This window comes from Falco cherrug, chromosome 6, assembly GCF_023634085.1.
Source record: "Falco cherrug isolate bFalChe1 chromosome 6, bFalChe1.pri, whole genome shotgun sequence".
Taxonomy (NCBI): domain Eukaryota; kingdom Metazoa; phylum Chordata; class Aves; order Falconiformes; family Falconidae; genus Falco; species Falco cherrug.
In genome coordinates, this window is record NC_073702.1 from 73,071,529 (window position 1) to 73,090,085 (window position 18,557).

The window sequence follows — 18,557 nt, forward strand, 5'->3', positions numbered from 1 at the left end:
TGATAGCAGAAACATCTCACCAACATGCTGGAGAAGGATTATTCCAACATGCTCAGCCTCACCTTTTGTCCATGGGACCAGCTGGTTGGGACGTGGCCAGGTATGGTCCAACTTCTCCTCTCTGGTGTAAATGTGGTGGATGGAAAAGTGTTTGGAGACAGACTTGGGGTGCTCTCTGTGTGTCTTTTCACACCATATATTCCTAAATAAACAACTGAAGTCCATGACCGCTGAGCGTACTTGCATGTTCTCATGCATTTCTACCGGACACATTATGATTTTCTTCCCCTTCTACAGAAAAAAGAGTCCAAAACCTAAATCTGTTTCATTTAGCTCTTCTCCTTGCAGTTTTCCAGAAGGCGTGCCAAGAAATCCGGGCTTTGCTGAAATCCCTGTGACAGCTGGAGTGACCAAAAAGATCTGCAAGTAGAGTCTTTCTTTTCTTCTTTTTCATCAGATTTGGGGTTTTTTTGGTTTTTATCCTTAATTGCTTTTAACTGATCAGTTCATTGCTCTTCTATGTTGACCATCACGTGAGTGGGAATTTTAGAGGTATTATAGATTAGATTCGGTAGGTTAGATGCAGGCTTGTAAGGACCCAGGAGGGTGTGAATCTCTTGTTGGTCCCGTGTCACATCTGCCAACCCCTCATGAAGGGGCTTTTCCCCATTGCTGGCCTTGCTTGATGAGCACTGGAGGTGCCTCAACTGCTTTGTTGAAAATTTTTTAGGGAATAGAATAGTAGATGAGGTGTATGAGTTTAATTGCTCTTATACTAAAAGTTAGTTGTAGCTTGTGCATAGTTTTACACTCTTTTTGTAAAGGTAAATCCCTTTTTTCCTCATGTATTTCAGTTTTCCAAGAAGCCAGCAGATTGAGACTCACCTACACCTGAATCAAACCCAGGACCTTCCATGACAAATTTATTGTGTGGTGTATAAACAGAGAAGGCTGTAAAGATGCAAAAGTGCAATTCTGCTGGAAATTACCGGAAATCTCATAAAATATTAACCTCTTTGGATTACACGTGACTGGTACTATTTTTTTTTTAGTGTGACCAGCAGTGCAGGCTGCTTGGTCAGGTGTTTTGTATTAAGATGAGACCTTGGGAGTACTCTGCAGTAATTGTCTTTATTTGCTGCAGCTTTGGTTTCACTGGGGTAAGCGTTGCAGATGTTTGGCCAGGTCTGGATGGAGCACGCTTTGATGATGTTTTTGGCCTTTCTTAGAGGAAAGGCAGCTCAGCAGTCAGAGCCCTACCCCAAGCTGTTCAGACCTGCAGTGCGTTGTCTTTCCTTGTCCCAGACTTTCAGGGTGTCCTTTGGTAGGTGTCCCAAGGAGAAGCCTTGGTCAGGGGTGGCTGTGGGAGACAGCTGCCATGGATTCACATTGCACTGCGGTAGGAGGAGACCTGCAGCCACCTGGCTGCACCCCTGGAGATCTTTCCTCCTGATGGAAGAGGCAATGTGTGTCCTCAGGATGACACCATGGCTGGAGATGCCCCTGGGCAAGGAGTGCTTGCCCTTCTCCCCCTAGGTCTTGTCATCCTTTTTCCAAGTCTAGGTCTTGGTCCCAGTAGGTTTATGGCTTCCAAAAAGGTGTGTTGTCATGGCCTGTCTGATGGCACCTGGCGGGGCCGAGTGGCTCAGCCTGTGATGCAGCATGCTCAGCTCTCCAGGCACACCTCTGCCTGGCCCCATCATCCCTATGGATGGTGAGCCAGCCAGCAGCCAGCAGTGACCCACCATCCCAGTCTACCCAGTGCTCGCTCTGGCAGTGTTCCCAGACAAGGAGCAGTACACCCATGCACAGCCACCCCAAAGGGACAGCAGTCACCCTCCTGATTGTGCCACTGGGCCAAGCTAACCACCACCACCCCCAACCCTGTAGAGATGTTGGAGGGTGCTTTGCTCTGCTCCAGGACCAGGGATGGGGTGGGGACAGGGGGTCCAGGGGACCAGGCTAGGGGCCCAAATGGCCTGGGGCAGCTGCAAGCTGCAGCAGGGAGCAGGCAGCACCCCACAGGCAGCAAAGGACTTGCAGCAGCACCTTTAAGCTTCCTCCCCACCTTGCCCCATCCCAGAGACTGACCCTGGTGTGTGCATCTTGCACTGCTCTGCACAGCCCACACCGAGGCTGAGAGCAGCGCTGGTCTGGGGGTCTGGGGTCACCTCAGCTTATCTCTGGTCCTCCGTGCCTCAGTTTCCCCGTGGGTGCAGGGTGGACAAGCACCTTTCCCCTCTCCGGGGGCCGCAGTTGCTCCTGCCCGTTGTGGGCTGAGCTGGGCACGCGAGCGGAGAGCGAAAGGTGTGGACACCCGCTGGAGCTGGGACACGGACCACCTCACGCACCCACCTCCTGCCCCAGGGGCAGGACTTCTAGGGGGAATCCCCAGACCACAGGCCAAGCGAACCTGGAGGATGCTCCTGCCCCGGCCCCCCTTCCCCCTGCCAGATCCTCCCAGGGGATGCTCCTGCCCGGCCCCCCGGCGGATGCTCCTGCTCTGACTCCGGGGGATGCTCCTGCCCCGGCCACCCCTCCCCTAGCCCGGCTCCCCGCTGCCGGGGCGGCCCGAGGCCGGCGAATGGACGGCGGGGGCGGCCCCGGAGGGGGGGGGGGGGGGCGTGGGGAGCCGGCCCCCCTCCCGTTCCCCGCCTACAAAACTCTCCCGGCCGAGCGGTCTTCGCTCACAGCCTGTCGGCTCCGCAGCCGCCCCGCCGGCCCCGCACATCGCCCACCCCGGGGACACCCCCCACCCATGGGAGGCTGGCAGGGAGCGGCGGCCGCCCCTCTGCGTCCGTGGGGAGCTGGCGGTGAGGTCGGGGGGTCCCCTTGCTCTCCTCGCCTCCCTGTCCCGGCCACCATGGCGCAGCCGGGGGACTGAGCGCGAGGGAGCCACGGGAAACTCGGTCCCGCGTGGGTCCGTCCAGGAGGTGAGTGGCACCGGGGCGGGAGGAACGAGGGACACGCAGCTCCGGGAGAAGGGAGAGGGGTGAGTGTGGGGATGGGTCCCCCTACACGCGTGGGGGTGTGTGTGGAGGCGCTGGTGTCTCCCTGAGCATCCCTGCGTGGTGAGCCGCCACCCCTGGGTGCTGCCGCCGCGCCCTGGCCCTGGGATACAGGAGCAGGGAGCGACTCCGGGGTGCTGTGCGACCCCCTCCCCACGGGGTTACACGGGTGATGTCTCCCCCGCGGGAGCGGGACCAAGGGCCCGGGATGCTGCTCCCGGCCAGGGCAGTCCCTGCCCAGCCTGCTGCCAGCGGGACTGGTTTTAGCTGCCGGTGGAGTGGCAGAAGCTGGGGGTCTCCATGGAGCACAGCACCCATATGCTGACAGTGGGGGGTGGCTGGGGAAGACACAGCAGTGCAGGGAATGAGTTTGGGAGTGCTCAGCAGGTCCCACTTAGCAGGTGGTTTTGACTCCTGCCACACCAGAGTCCAGGTGAGGGCTGATTCCCCCCTGCCAGGCTGAGTGCTGTGATGAAACGTTTGTGGCAGCAGAGACACAACCCTCCCAGTGCCAACAGTCCTCACTGTGGGCATGGACCTGTCCCTGGGACCAGCCCAACTCAAGAAGTGACAGCAGGATCAGGCCTGTGGGGAGCACAGGCTTGGCTCACGGTCAGGGTGCTGGGATATCTAGAGGAGGTGTGGGTGAAGGGCTACCCCAAGCCCTAGAGCTGAAAAAGGTCCTGGGAGGCTTGCATGCATACACTGGGCCCCCATCTCCCCAGCCCTGGGGGAGGGGCAGACATCCAGGGCACACCCAGAGTGGACACCAAGGCTGGACATCTGTAGGGCATGTGGTCAAGCACAGGTGGGTGGTTGACCCCTTGGCCAAAGAGGGGCTCCTGTGTTGGTGGTGAGCATTTCACAGAGCTGCAAGGACATGGGCAGGACCTGTGGTCCTGCTGAGCTTGCCCATCAGCTTCTCCCTGCCTTCACTGGGGTGGTCTAGCTCTTGTTTTGGGCACTGCCAAGCCCAGACGGGACCATGGTCAAGTCAGGATACTTGGTGGTTAGCTTTGCCAAGTGAGGGCAGAGGTCCATGTCACCAGCCCCAGCCCACACCATGTTGTATTGACCCATGGGGCCAGAGCCATGCAGGGTACTTGGATTAGCCAGGATCAGGCCCCTGCCATGTCAGGCTATACCAAGCTGCCAAGCACCATCTCACATATCTGTTCTGCTCCACCAGTGGCAGGACAATGGAGAACAAGGCCATGTACCTTCACACCTTCAATGAGAGAGAGAATGGCTCCATCTTTGAGGAGCCCTTCGAGGGAAGGAACCTCTCCAAACTGAACCTCTGCGAGGATGGTGAGTAGGGGCTCCACATGCAGCTTGGTCTGGGGGGAGCTTTGAGCCTGGTGGTAGAAACCTGGAGAGATTCTGCGGCGGGACAAGAGAGTTTGGATTGCTCAGCTCAGGAAAAAGCTCAGCAATTTGGCTCCACACAGGCAAAGGTGCCTGGCCAGAGTTGGGTGCTCAGCTCCAGCTGCAGGTCCCAGGGAACCAGAGCAGAGGAGCAATCCCTGCCCTTGGGAAGGGGAAGGTGCCTTGGTGGGAGCAGCACCGTGATAGATGTGCATGTCCCAAATGGAGCACATGCATTTGTGTGATGGATGATGATGATGGAGAGAATGGAGAGAAACTCCTTTCCTGCTGGCACAGCTTCACTGGGAGAAACACTCAGGGAACCCCAGTGCAAGGTGGTTTCTGTGCCTCCTCTCCTATCCCCCCCCTTTCTGGTTGGACGGGGGAATGACAGACCCAGGGCACCATGGGCCTCTCGAGGTGCCCAGGCTCTTGTTTGGTTCTGCCACACTGACCAAGGCTGTGCTCCAGGGAAAGTCCCTTTCCTTGCTGAAGGCTGATGTTTTGGTTGTTTTTTTTTTAATCCTCTAAGCCTGTGGCTCTCTTTTATTGGGTCTTCCCCAGAGATGCCCTGGAGTGGGGTTGGTGGCACCAGAGCTATGCAGCAGGACACAGCAAGACCTGCTTCTGTCTCCTGCACGTCTTAGCTGGCCTCTCTCTCCACTGTGGACTTGCTGAGCCCTTTTCCTTCACTCTTGCCCCATGAAATGCTATCCATGTTTCACCAGATCCAGGCTTGGTCCCCAAGCAAACAGCCCTGATGCATTTTTCCCGAGGCCTTTGCAGCCTGGGTGGGAGAGGCCAGGGTGGCAGAGGTGCCTGGTCAAGCAGAGATGTGAGGTCCTCTTTGCTGGCAGTTGTCCTTGGAGAGGCTCGCCAAGGCTCGTGGCTCCAGCACGATCAGTAGCAGAGTGCTCCAGCACGGTGCACAGGGTTGTTTCCCTGTCCTCTCTCCTCTTGGCTGAACATGGTGACTTAAGGGATAGGATGAATGGCAACAAGTTCCTCCGCAGCGCAGCAGGCACGTCTCCGTGACCAACCCACCTTCCCAGGTGCCTTTGCGTAATAGGTACCAGTGGAACTGGACAGTGATGAGGATGATGGCTCTTCTAGCCTGGAGGTGTCACTGAGGTCCAGCTGGCCTACACCCTGTGTCAAAACTGCTTCCATAGGAAGGAGTCTCCATAGGAAGGAGTCTCCACAGGAGCGAGACTCCCTTCTGAAGGGAACAGAAAACCCAGTGTGCACACTGGACCCCCTTCTTAGGGAAGTCTGCTGCTTCCCTGGAGCACAGATTAAAAATGTGAAGAGAAAGCTTCCCACCCTATGGCCCTAAGGTTATTATCCAGGAGTCATTTTTTTCAGGTGGGCAGGAACGAAGTTGCAACAAGAAGTCTGAGGGCAATCAAGAGACTTCAGGGCCATGGGACAACGGGACAAGGGATCAGGAGCACAAGCAGTGTTCTCCTTTGCCCTTCTAGTTGCAGGGAGTGATGAGGGAAGAAACAGGAAGACCCAGCAGATCTATACCTGGCTCTGAGCCTGGTGTCACTGGCAGAATTTTGTGTCTTTTGATCATGGGTTGGTCTACATGACACCAGACCTGCTGACAACAGATGGGGTACACCCATCTCAAAGCGGGGAAAGGATCTTTGCACAGGAGTTAGCAGGGCTCATGGAAAGAGCTTTAAACTAGATTTGAAGGGGGAAAGGGATAAACCCAGGCTGGCTAGAGATAAGCCTGGGGGCAGCATGTCCATGTTTGAAGGACAGTGTGCTAGCGAAGTCCTTTGGTCTGCTGTCTTAGGGGAGGTAGGGGATGGAGGTCCATGTGGCAGCAAAGATGCAAGGGTGATTGATTTGTTAAGTGCCTGAGAACAATCATATAGGAACTGGGGCTTCTCCCACAAAAAAGGTGGTGGGATTTGGTCAACAGTTGGCTTGAATATGAGCCGGCAGTGAGCCCAGGTGGCTGAGAAGGCCAATGGCGTCCTGGCTTGTGTCAGCGATAGTGCGGCCAGCAGGGCCAGGGAAGTAATTGTCCCCTGTACTTGGCACTTTGAGCCCTGGGGTCCCTTCTGGCCCCTCACTCCCAGACAGAGCTTGGGGGGCCGGAGCATGTCCAGAGCCGGGCAGGGGCTGGGGCACCAGTCTGATGGGGGGGCTGGGGGGTCAGCCTGGAGAGGAGGGGGCTCAGGGGGGGACCTGATCGCTCCCTACAGCTGCCTGGGAGGGGGCTGCAGCCAGGGGGGTCGGTCTCTGCTCCCAGGTCACAAGCGACAGGACAAGGGGGAACGGCCTCAGGCTGCACCAGGGCAGGTTTAGGTTGGAGACTGGGAAACATTTCTTCCCCAAAAGGGTGTCCAGCACTGGGACAGGCTGCCCAGGGAGGGGGGGGGGGGCACCGTGTAGATGTGGCACTCAGGGCCATGGGTTAGTGGTGGACTTGACAGTGCTGGGTTAACAGTTAGACCTGATGATCTTAAAGGTCTTTTCCAACTTAAATGATTCTATGGTTCTGTGAAATCTGTGGGGCTGCTGGACTGGTCTTGTTTTGAGGAAGCTTCCCAGTACTTCTGTCCCCCACCAGAAGTATGGGATCAGGGTGATGGGGGACTAGTTGTCCTGGTTTTAGGTGCATGAGACATTCCCAGAATGTGATGGAGAGCCCTGGGTTCCAGGCTGGCCCACATCCAGGCTCTGAGCAAGCTGGGAACACCTAGCCCTGGACAAACTGCCTCTGGATGCTTGCGCAGTGCAAGTGGCTTGTGATGGTTATTGCAAGAGATGTGGCATTGCAGTGTGGGTGTCTTCACCTGCCCTCCACCCCCCAGGATGGGGACAACTTTGAGTCCAGACGGTGGATTTCCCACCTGGGTGAAAACTCAGTCTTGCTGCCATTCCCCGAACTTGATGTCACAGAACCACAGAATGGTTTGGGTGGGAAGGGACCTTAAAGACCATCCAGTTCCCACCCCCCTGCCACGGGCAGGGACCCCTCCCCCCAGCCCAGGCTGCCCCCAGCCCCGTCCAGCCTGGCCTTGAGCACTGCCAGGGATGGGGCACCCACAGCTGCTCTGGGCAGCCTGGGCCAGCGCCTCGCCGCCCTCACAGGGAAGAATTTCTTCCTCATCTCTCATCTCCATCTCCCCTCTCTCATGTAAAGCCATTCCCCCCGTGTGCCATCGCCACCTGCCCTTGCCCAAAGCCCCTCCCCAGCTTTCTTGCCGGCCCCTTTAGGCACTGGCAGGTGCTCTAAGGTCTCCCTGCAGCCTTCTCCTCCCCAGGCTGAGCCACTCCAGCTCTCCCAGCCTGTCCCCACAGCAGAGCTGCTCCAGCCCCTGAGCATCTCCCTGGCCTCCTCTGGCCCCGCTCCAGCAGCTCCGTGTCTCTCCTGTGCTGGGGACCCCAGAGCAGGACGCAGCGCTGCAGGGGGGTCTCACCAGAGCGGAGCAGAGGGGCAGAGCCCCCTCATTGACCTGCTGGCCACGCTGCTCTGCCTGCAGCCCAGGGTATGGTTGGGGCAGCCCCCTGCAAGGGTCCCCCTGTTCCCAGCTGCTTGTCTGCTCCTGCCTCTGCCCACTTTCCTGCTGCCAGCTTTACAGATCCAGCACCCACCCCACCCTCCTGCAGCAGAGAGAGGTGCAGATCCTGCGCCGGGGCTTTCCCCATGCTCTGCCACACTGCAGACATGGCAGAGGGGGTGGTGGATCCTGGAGGGAGGGATGTCTGAAAGGATGGGAGAGAAGAGTTGGTGACCTCCACAACTGAGGCCACCATTCCCAGCCATGACCTTGCCCTGGTGTGGGGCGATGGCAGGGAGGGTGCAAAGTATTTTCCTGGCTTTATATTTTTGTGGCAAGTTGCCCTGGGTCTCTCAGAGCACGGCTGCTCATCCATAACTGGCTCTGATGCAAAGCTGGCCCTCCAGGGAACCCCGTTCCCATGGGACAGGTTGCTGGAGCAAGGCTTGTGGGACTGTGTCGCATCTGCAGCTGCACAGGGCGATGGCAACCCTGAAAGCTTCATCATGAGGATGGGACTGCCCACATCCCTCCTGGGCTGCTGGAAAATGCTTGGCGTGGGGCTGAGGACCCATGCAGCAGCCTCATGCATGACCCCCAGGACAGCAGCTCTGGAACCCCCAGGGCTTGAGGGATGAGAAGTCCTGACTGCTTTCAGCTTTCCACCTTCTGACCGGGTGGGTCACAGCTCCAGCTCCCCAGGGCATGGGCAGGGGGAAGAAATATTTGCTTTTCCCCTTGGTTACTGGCTGGAGCCCGCCCGTGGGCTTCTCGGAGCGGGCTGTTGTGAAAACCCTGCTTACGCAGCTGCGGTCCCTCCTGCTCTTCCGAGAGCAGTGATGAGGAGTGGGTGGTTCGGGGCCCAGGGCCAGCTCCTCCCGGAGTCTCCCAGGACCTGATATAAGTGTTAATGTCAGAAAAAATATTGCAGCTTTCCTCATTCTGAAACCCTCGGCTCCATCTGTTTGGCTGGTGACAGCAAATGGGAACCGCATGCGGGTAATGAATTGCAGACGGAGGGGTCCCAGAGGAGAGGTACCCGCCTTTCGCACCTGAGCTGAGGCGCCCCATGCACCCCACATCCCCATGGGATCCCCTCTGGGTGTCAGTGAGCCTGACCTCAGCACTTTATCATTTTGGAGCCCCAAAATGGGGCTGAGTTCAGCAATACGCCCAGTGTAACCCTTTGCTGACTGGAAGCTTTTGCAAAACCTCTCTGTCCTCCAGCAGGACAGACAGACCATCAGTTGGGGAAGGGTCTCTGCCAGGCTAGAGGCACCCCCAAACCTGTTGTACCTCCTCTCCATCTCTGGTACCCCAAGAGCTGGTTGGTCCCACAAGGAGCTGAGCTCCTTCCCCCTGGGTGGGTGGTGGGATGGATTGAGGACCCAAAGCTTGTCGGGGATGTTCTTGGCTGGAGGTGGGCATTGCTCGTGGCCAGGGATGAGTGTGGTCTCCTCCCCAGCAGGTTTGGCTTTGGGGTGGTGGTGCTTCACCCTTTCTGTCGGGTTGATGCAGGCTCTGGATTGGTGCTATGCTGTGCCTTGGGGCTTAAAGGGCAGAAAGCCATGGGATGGAGACACCCAAATGTCAAAAGAGTAGGAGTTTTGGACTCCACCTTTTGTTGATGTCTCCTTAGAGACATCTCAGATCTGGCAAGGGGCAAAACCTGGCGGCTCTAACTGACCTGGCATGAAGTTGCTGGTTCTCAGCTGCTTTCAGAAGCCTTGTGTTTCTGCAAGGGTCCAACACAAAAACACAGACACCAATGCCTGGCACTCCATCCCAGAAGCATGGGGTCACCCAGAGAACCAAGGCATGAGGCTCAAGCTGTACTGCAGCCTCGAGGCTGGGGACAGAGAGATGCAGGGGCTGTATCCAGATCAGGCTCTGGCTCCCACCTAAGACCACAACCTGGCCCAGATTTCAACATGAGCTCAAGCTTTGGACACGTGCAAAGCCCACAAGCAGATGCCTTTTCCCTGCTGCTGGGTTCACAGCACAGGAGCCTTTCCTTGTCTTCCCTTTCGTTTTCCTCCTGGCTATTTTATTCACCAAGCCCTCTCTTCTTCGCACACATCTCTTGCTGTGCAGGGCTTGTGGCAGCATTGATGAGGAGCTCGATCGCAGCTAGCACAGGTTTGGACAAGCAGGAGCTGGCAGGGGTGTCAAGATCTAGGCATTTCAGAATCATAGAATGGTTTGGTTGGAACGGACCATAAAGACCATCTAGTCCCACCCCCCCGCCATGGGCAGGACCCCTCCCCCCAGCCCAGGCTGCCCCCAGCCCCGTCCAGCCTGGCCTTGAGCACTGCCAGGGATGGGGCACCCACAGCTGCTCTGGGCAGCCTGGGCCAGCGCCTCGCCGCCCTCACAGGGAAGAATTTCTGCCTCATATCTAGTCTGAATATTCTTTCTTTTAGTTTAAAACCATCACCCCTTGTCCTATCTTCCTCCATTCCCTTACTGCTGCCTGCCTCCTGCCTGGGCTGCAGGCAGGGAAGGCAGGGAATGGGGACAATGGGTGGGAGTAGGGGGGGGGTGATGGCTCAGCAAGAGTGGGTGATGCTGATGTTTGCCTACCTGGGATCCTGGCTGGGCCCTTTGCATACCATCTCTGCCTGCGCAGGAGGGGAGGCGGGTGCATGCCAGAGCTGGGCTGCCTTTCCTCAGCCCAGACCCACAGCACCAGCATGGGCAGGATCAGTCCTGTCCCTGCCCACTGCATTATATAACCATATAATTGTTTAGGTTGGTAAAGACCTTTAAGATCATCAATCCATCCTGGCTAGATCCCCCTGCAGAGCCTTCCTACCCTCAAGCCAATCAATGCTCCCATTCAACTTGGCATCATCTGCAAAGGTACAGAGGGAGCACTCGATCCCCTCGTCCAGATCATTGATAAAGGCATTAACCAGGGCTGGCCCCAGCACAGATCCCTGGGGAACACCACTGGTGCCTGGCTGCCAGCGGGATGTGATCCCATTCCCCACCGCACTTTGGGCTCGGCCATCAGCCAGCTTTTAACCCAACATAAAGTACAGCCGTCCCAGCCATGAGCAGCCGGTTTCTCCAGGAGATGCTGTGGGATGTGCCAAAGGCTTCACTAAAGTCCAGGCAGACATCACAGCCTTCCCTCACACGCTGAACCACCTTGTCATCGAAGGAGATCAGGCACGTCAAGCAGGACCTGCCTGTCACAGAATCTTTTAGGCTGGAAAAGACCTTTAAGATCATCAACTCCAACCGTTAACCCAGCACTGCCAAGCCCACCACTAACCCATGGCTCCAAGCGCCACATCTACGCATCTTTTAAACACCCCCAGGGATGGTGCCTCCCCCCGCTCCCTGGGCAGCCTGTCCCAGTGCTGGACACCCTTTCGGGGAAGAAATGTTTCCCAGTCTCCAACCTAAACCTGCCCTGGTGCAACCTGAGGCTGTTCCCCCTTGTCCTGTCGCTTGTGACCTGGGAGCAGAGACCGACCCCCCTGGCTGCAGCCCCCTCCCAGGCAGCTGTAGGGAGCGATCAGGTCCCCCCTGAGCCCCCTCCTCTCCAGGCTGAACACTCTTAGGTCCCCCAGTCACTCCCCATCAGACTGGTGCCCCAGCCCTGCTGCCTTTCCCTGGATACGTTCCAGCACCTCAGTATCTTTATTGGAGTGAGTCATAAACCTGTGCTGGCTGAGCCCGATTGCCTGGTTGTCCTGTACATGCCGTGTGATGGCACACCAAGATGATCTGCTGCACAGCCTCCCCATCAGCATTGCTGGTGGTGTCCCGGCTGCATGTGAGCCTTTACCTGGGAGTGTGGACCTGTGCCAGCATCCATGGTCCCGACTCAGGGAAGGCTGTGTGGGTCCACACTGGGGCAAGCAGAGCTGTGCCCACACCCATGAGGCATTGCCAAAATTATATTTGCAATATTTTCTCCCACTGGGAGATGGAGCCCAGGTGGACTGGGTGCATGATGCTCTCTCTGACACCTTGCCCTGTTCCCCAGGTCCCGGGCAGAGGATGAAGGCAGTAGGACGCTGCGGACGGCTTGGCTCCTTGGCAGCACTGAAGTATGCTGTGGTGGGACTCTACCTCCTCGTCTTCCTCATCCTCGTTGGGGTCTTCATTCTCGCAGGTAAGTGTTGAACCTAGGCCCTCCCTGTATGGTGCAGTGGTACCCTAGGGTGATGCTCCCCTGTGCAGGAGCTCAGAGGGAGCTGGGTCTGGCTATGGACATGGGACCACATCTCTGCAGAGGTGTTCAGGAGGGTGTCCAGGGAAGGGAAATATGGGATCCAGCTTTTAGCTCCTTGGGAGCAACAACATGAGCCCATGCCAGCTCCATACTGCCCATCTGGAGCAGTTTTGATTTAAGCTTTGAGGCTGGAGTTGCTGCAGGGTCCAGGCATCGTATGCTCGTGATGGTGAGGCTCAGGAGCCCTGTGATTTGGGCTCAAATCATTCCCATCACTAGGTCGAAGCTTCTGGGTTTGCACCAGCTCCCCCATTTTGCTTAGGGTAAAGATGAGCCCTGGCTCCATCAGTGACGGAGGTCCAAGCAGCTTGCAGACAGGGCATTATCCTTGCACAGCACATCCCACATGTGCCAGCAAGGCTCCTGCCTCCCCTTCCCAGCTTTTTGGTGAGCGCAGGGATGAGAAAGCTGCTTGCGAATGCCTGTAATTGCTCCCAGCCCCAGTTCATCCCTGCATATAGATCCCATGTGGTCTGCGTTGCCAGGCTTGGTTTCCCCCTTGTGCTGGAAGCAGTTTGGGAAGATGTCTGGTTTAACCCACAGTCCCAGTACCCCCGCCTTGCACCCATACCACCCCCGTGTGGGGCTCTGCTGGGGAGGGGGGGGGGCTTGGGTGGGTGCCACAGGAGGCTTGGGTAAGAAATGCCACCAAGGACCAGCTCCTCGCTTCCCACCCACCTCCTTCCCAGCTTTAACCCCAGCATCCATGGAGGGGGAGGGAATAAGGGGCCCTGCCTTTTCAGCCCCAAATCCCCACTAGCTGCTCTCCAGGCCTGGGCAGGGCAGGGCAGCGCTGCCCCCGCACCATCCCTTTGGCATGATTTTCTGCGCCTTGCCAGTGCCTTGCCTGCTTCAGGCAGCTGGGGGGGTGATGGATGTCATGTTTAACTCCAGCTGTGCTAATGCCAGCACCGTGAAGGCAGCCTGTGTCTTTTGCAAAGGGTGGATTTAGTTTTTTCTTGGGAAGGGGAAAGGACAGAGAAGGTTTTCCGGAATTTTGAAGCCTCTCCCCCTTATTTCTTGCATTACATTGTTTTAATGTTGTTGTTGGCCTGTGAAACCCTGAGCGAGGGATGCCATGAATTGTGCAAAGAGCTCGGGACAGGCGCTCTTGTCCTGGGCTGAGCTACAGCTGCTCACCCAAAAGCAGCTCCAGCAATAACAATAACATTATGGCATCGGCTGACGGTGGGGAGACCTGGAGGCTCACCATCTCGGGCATCTTCAAAGCCCCACCTCCTGGAGTCCCGTGACTGGCAGGATTTCAGCTTTCAGTAAGACCTCAGTAAAACCACCTTACCCCCCAGGTTGTGGACCACAATCTTGGAAAAAGAAAGGGAAAATGCAGAGAAAAATAATCTCTTTCATTATGGCTTTCTGTGTGTTGGGAACCTTAAGCCAAGCCTCTGGCTTTGGGTGTAGCTGACTCACAAGGTCTGGAGCCAGCTCTGCCGACTCTGGGTGCCTGGAGTGGTCTTATCACATCAAGGAAAACGACAGGCACAGGTTGGTCTTGCAACAGGGCGAGGAGACCACATCCACCTGGGATGCACATGTAGCCTGGGGAGACAACTCTGACGGTTCTCAGCTTCAGGTGTTCTCAGCTTCAGGTGTCTGTGGCTGAAACCTTGACGTTGGAGTTGATGGTCCTTGGAGGACCAGGACTAGATATTCATGAGCACCCATAACGGTGGAGGGCTTGGTTTTTCCATGGAAAATTCCACTTTGTGCTACTGGAGACCAAACACCGGCTTACCAGAGCTGAGACCTTCTGCCCAGCATCCCTTGTCTCCCATCAGAGGGAAAGGTGCACAGAAAGATACAGCATTTAGTGAAGTAGACTTGCTCTCACCTGCTCCTTGGGTTGGGGAGAGCCACCTGCGATGCTAGAGGGACATCACTGTTTGATGCCACCTCTGTCCTCCCACAGCTGTGGTGAGGTCCCCGCTCAGAGCAGGTCCCACCTGGAGCAGACACCATCCCACCCAGGGCATATGAGTGCTGGAGGTCCAGCTCAATTCCAGGCCTGATGCTCTTTGGAGAGGGATGTGCAGCTGTGATATTCCAGCTGCTCCCCAAAGAGCAACTCTCACCACACTGTTTGGACAAGGGTGATGGGAAAACTGTGCTCCTGGTCCACACCCTGGGCTGCCAGCATCCCTTCACCCCAGGACCAACAACAGAGCAGGGATGCTCTGCCTGGCTTGCTCCACTGCTTCCAATCTTCCCCCAGGGAAAAGGAGGAAAATTCCCAAAAACATCCTTGGAAAGTGCATACGTGTGCAAATGCACACAGAAATGTGTGTGTATGCTCCAGCTTACATGGAGGGGGACCTTTTACAAGGCTTTTTGACAAGATGAGGGGTGATGGCTTTAAACTAAAAGAAGGGATATGTAAATGAGAGATGAGGAAGAAATTCTTCCCTGTGAGGGCGGCGAGGCGCTGGCCCAGGCTGCCCAGAGCAGCTGTGGGTGCCCCATCCCTGGCAGGGCTCAAGGCCAGGCTGGACGGGGCTGGGGGCAGCCTGGGCTGGGGGGAGGGGTCCCTGCCTGTGGCAGGGGGTGGGACTAGATGTCCTTTAAGGTCTCCTCAAGCCCAAACAATTCTGTGGTTCTATGTGAGTCTATGAAAGAAACTTCCACACGCCACAGTGCTTCCCAGCAGGAGTGGGCATTGTGAGGGAAACCAGCCCCCCTTGGAGATAACCTTCCAACATGTGCTGATGTCCCCAGCATGTTAACCTGGTGGTTTTGGCGAGGCAGCTGCCCTAGGCATAGTTTTGAAGCCGGCTTGGGCAGGTGTCCTGCAACTCACTACGTGCTCTGTGAAAAGGGGTTAGAAAATGAGTAAACTGCCAAAAATACCATGAACCACCTCAGAGCTGCGGAAACAGGATGTTTTCAGCAACAGAGCCGGGGTGGTTTCAACGCAGTCTGCTTTTAATATCCTCTCTCGCAAGCCTGGCAGCAGTTTTCTGTCTCCTGGGGGTGCACACTCCCTTTCTCCCCATCCCTGACACACACACAAACACCCCATCCACTAAAAAGGCACCTAGCCCAAGGTTTGGATTCCAACCTTGGCTTTTTTGCAAGGTCTGGGTTAAATCCCAGCCGCCTGCGTGCACGGACCTGCACTTTGGTGTTTGAATCCGAATCCCCACCTGGCCCCATGCCCAGGCACCCCAGGCACCCAGCCCTGAGCAGCTCTGCAGCAGTGGGAGGCCAGGCAGGGCTCATTAGGACACGGCTAATGAGCCAAGCACCTTCGTGGGGGCATCTGAACCATGCATATGGATGGGCATCCAACTTGCACCCCATCTTCATGCTCATATTTGCATTGAGAGCTGGCCACATTTCCACACTTCACACCCCTGGATGCCTGGTAGAAGTGTCCAAGGAAATGAGCACCCTCTAGTTCAAGAGCTGTAGCCCCAAAACTCATGCTCTGAGGATGCCGGTGGTGATGAAGGCAACAGCTGCATCCCTGTGGCCAGCCATCACGTGAGCACTCCCTAGTCAGCTCCAGTGCAAACTCCTGCTCCCTGTGAGCTGGCTCCAAATTGGGTCTGTGCCTGCAGCTGGTGTCTCCCTGGGGACACAGAGCAAGCCTGAGGTGCCCAAAAGCTGCCGGCAGCGTGGCCCCGTGCCTGTGCTAATAAGTCCTGAGACTCATGCTGGAGCTGAGTACTAGCTACTCCCCGCCATCCCCTGCTCCCTATCCTGCCCATCCTTCCCCAAAACCTTCTCCTGCAGCCATTTTCTCAGCCCAGAGTTTCATTTCCACCCTTTCCAAAATGCTGGAGATGTTCTCATGCAGAAATGGGCCGTAGGGTGCTGAGTTCCTATTTGGGCTGGAGGTTTGGGATGCCCAGACCCGCTGCCCATTGTGCATCCAGTAGCAAGGTGAACCTCACACTGAGCACCTGCCTGACTTCCTTGTGGAAATAAAACCCAGAGGAGCTGGTGGCAATGCCCCAGGGCTCATAGCTGGGTCCAAATCCTCAGCAGTGCTTCCAGCTTGGAGACCAAATGGAGGTGTCCTGCAAGACTTTGCACGCAGCATCTTGGTTTTTTTGCAGCTGTGTCATGCTGCAAAAGTTGGATTGCCAAGTGTGGTGAAACAGTTGTATCCAGCATGTACATTTCTGCTTTGCAGCATCACCTTGGCCATATGTGAACCTAAAACGGGAGGAGAGAGATTTTGGGCGCATGCAAGGGTGCAGGTGCCTGTTCGTGGTGCAGGTCCCGGCAGCAGCAATGGTGTGTAGTGCAGGGGTGTGCATGCACAGCTGTGCTTGTGTGTGCTTGTCCCCTCTGCAAGGCTCCTGCCTGCGGTCCCTGTGGTACGAAAACGTTTGTGTGAGTGCACGTGTGCATGGCGCAGGGTGTGTGTGCACAGGTTGCAATGCAGACGTGCAGAGAAGGCAGGTGCATGCATGCACGTTTGCATCATGCCATGTGCATATATGTATGCATATATATGTATATTTAGTAACCTCAAGGCTTTCTCTCCTTGCACTTTTTCAACCTTCCTGCAGCAAGCTGTTCTTACCTGCGTGAAACCCCCTGTCTCTCCAGGGCTCTACTTTGCTGCCTTCATCGGATGCCCATTAGGTTTTTAGTACCTTTCACGCCCATGTGCACGACCACCAGCACATGTGCAAGGCACAACCTTGCACGGGGCTGGTGTTGGCCTGTTCAGCAGTGGCAGAAGGGATTTTGGGGTAGGACCATGGGGTTTTTGTAAACTTTCTCTCCTTGAATTACTGCTGGGGACAACAGCTAGGAAGATGGTATGTCCCCATAATAAATGGTGGAGAGGGAGCAGCTGCTCATGCAGCCCTTTGGGGACTGTCAGCTCACCCCCTGTGCTGCCAGGTCTATTTTGAGGCCCCATGGCAGGGAGCGTGTCTATGCTGGGTGCATGCATGTGTGTGCATTTGCATGTGTGCACTGGATGCATGTGTGTGCTGTGTGCATACATGTGTGTATGCCTGTGCTATGCACAGGCATGCATATTTTCATGAGCATAAGCATGTGCTGTGCTCATGCCTTCATACATGTGGGAGTGTGTGCGTGTATGCACAAGCCGTGTACATGCAGTTATGTGTGTGCTCCAGGGTCCTAGCAACTCTAACACTTCCCCAACTCCCAGCTCTTGCTTTCATGCAAAGAACAGAAATAGAGGAGGGTGGCATGGGCCCACATAGCTCCTCTGACAGCCCTGTGCCTGTAGCCCTGCCCTGCAGCTTCACCTGCCGAGTGGGTCAATGTCCGTGCCTCTGCCTTGCAGCAGGATTAGTCCATCCTACCATGCCAGAAAGTGCAAAGTGGGAAGCAGAAGATCTGGGAGGCAGGAGACCTTCTGGCATGCAGGCACGTGCATGAATGGAGCAGCCCAAGGCTGGAGGTGTTGCTGCTAGGAAGCTTCCTGGTGTGGTTTTGGCTGCAGGATGCTCTGGAGCAGCCTTGGTTGGTGGCTGTGGTGCTGGGGCTGGCAGAGGAGAGCCGTGGGGATCTCCACTGGTTATTGAAAGGGATTTGTGGGAATTTGGGGAACGCTGCAGGCTTTGCAGCTAACTGCAGATGTGAAGAAGGGGAGCTCGCCCGTGTTTCCGAGCCCTCAGCCAACAACAGGACCTGGGGTTGGGGTCATTCCTCCTTGTGCTGGCCACACAGGGCTGCTTCTCCCCTTGGTGGCGTTGCATGAAAGCCACGGTTGTCTCTGCATCCATCATGGGCACGCTGGGTCTGGAAAAGCTTTGACAGAGCAGGTTTGGTCACCCACACAGAAGGCAGTGGCACCCACCCCTTCACCAGCTCCATGGTGATTTTCCCCAAGGACTTCCCCTTGCCCGTTTCCCTCTCGCGAGGTGGCCTTGGGCATGTTGCCTGGTTGCTTTGCCTGTTGTGACCCACTGCGGGCAAAGCCGGTGTCCACTGGGTGCCTGGCACGAAGGGACAAGCGATAAACAGTGATGTTGAGACGTCCCCCCTGCAGTGATGTAGGTGACAAGCAGGGACATGCAGAGGGGACCAAACAATGTCCCCATGCTCCAGGAGGATTGCTCCGAGGTGACACACTGTACCCTGGAAAGCTGGGACAGGCCAGTGGTGGGATTAATTAACAAGGGTTAATTAACAGAGGAAAGAAGCCTTGGGTGCCTGGAAGATGCTGCTCCATTCAGCACCCACTGGCCCTCCCAGAGGCCCCTCCCCAGGCGCAGAGGGTCCCCTCTGGGCACGTAGTGCCACTGCTGCGGGTGGCCCCAAGCCCAGGGAGGGCTGGAGGCCTTTGCGTGTGCACGTCTGCCTTCACCCTCTCCTTCCTCCTGCAGTTTTAATTCAAACCAAATGCCTTTGCTTGGTTTCTCCTGTGTGGAAATGAGAGGGTGAGCTGCCAGGCTG

At 56.5% G+C, this 18,557-nt stretch overlaps 1 protein-coding gene across 2 annotated transcripts in view; it reads left to right on the top strand.

Moving 5' to 3' along the window:
• The first annotated feature begins 2,662 nt into the window (after positions 1 to 2,662).
• The window catches only part of SCARA5 (scavenger receptor class A member 5), a 42,542-nt gene continuing 26,647 nt past the window's right edge, over positions 2,663 to 18,557 (top strand). For both annotated transcript variants that reach the window (XM_005443530.3, XM_027811557.2), the window contains exons 1-3: positions 2,663 to 2,933; positions 4,198 to 4,319; positions 11,901 to 12,029. In XM_005443530.3, coding sequence (XP_005443587.1) covers positions 4,208 to 4,319; positions 11,901 to 12,029 — 241 coding nt within the window. In that variant the 5' untranslated portion in view covers positions 2,663 to 2,933; positions 4,198 to 4,207. The remainder of the gene's footprint in view (positions 2,934 to 4,197; positions 4,320 to 11,900; positions 12,030 to 18,557) is intronic.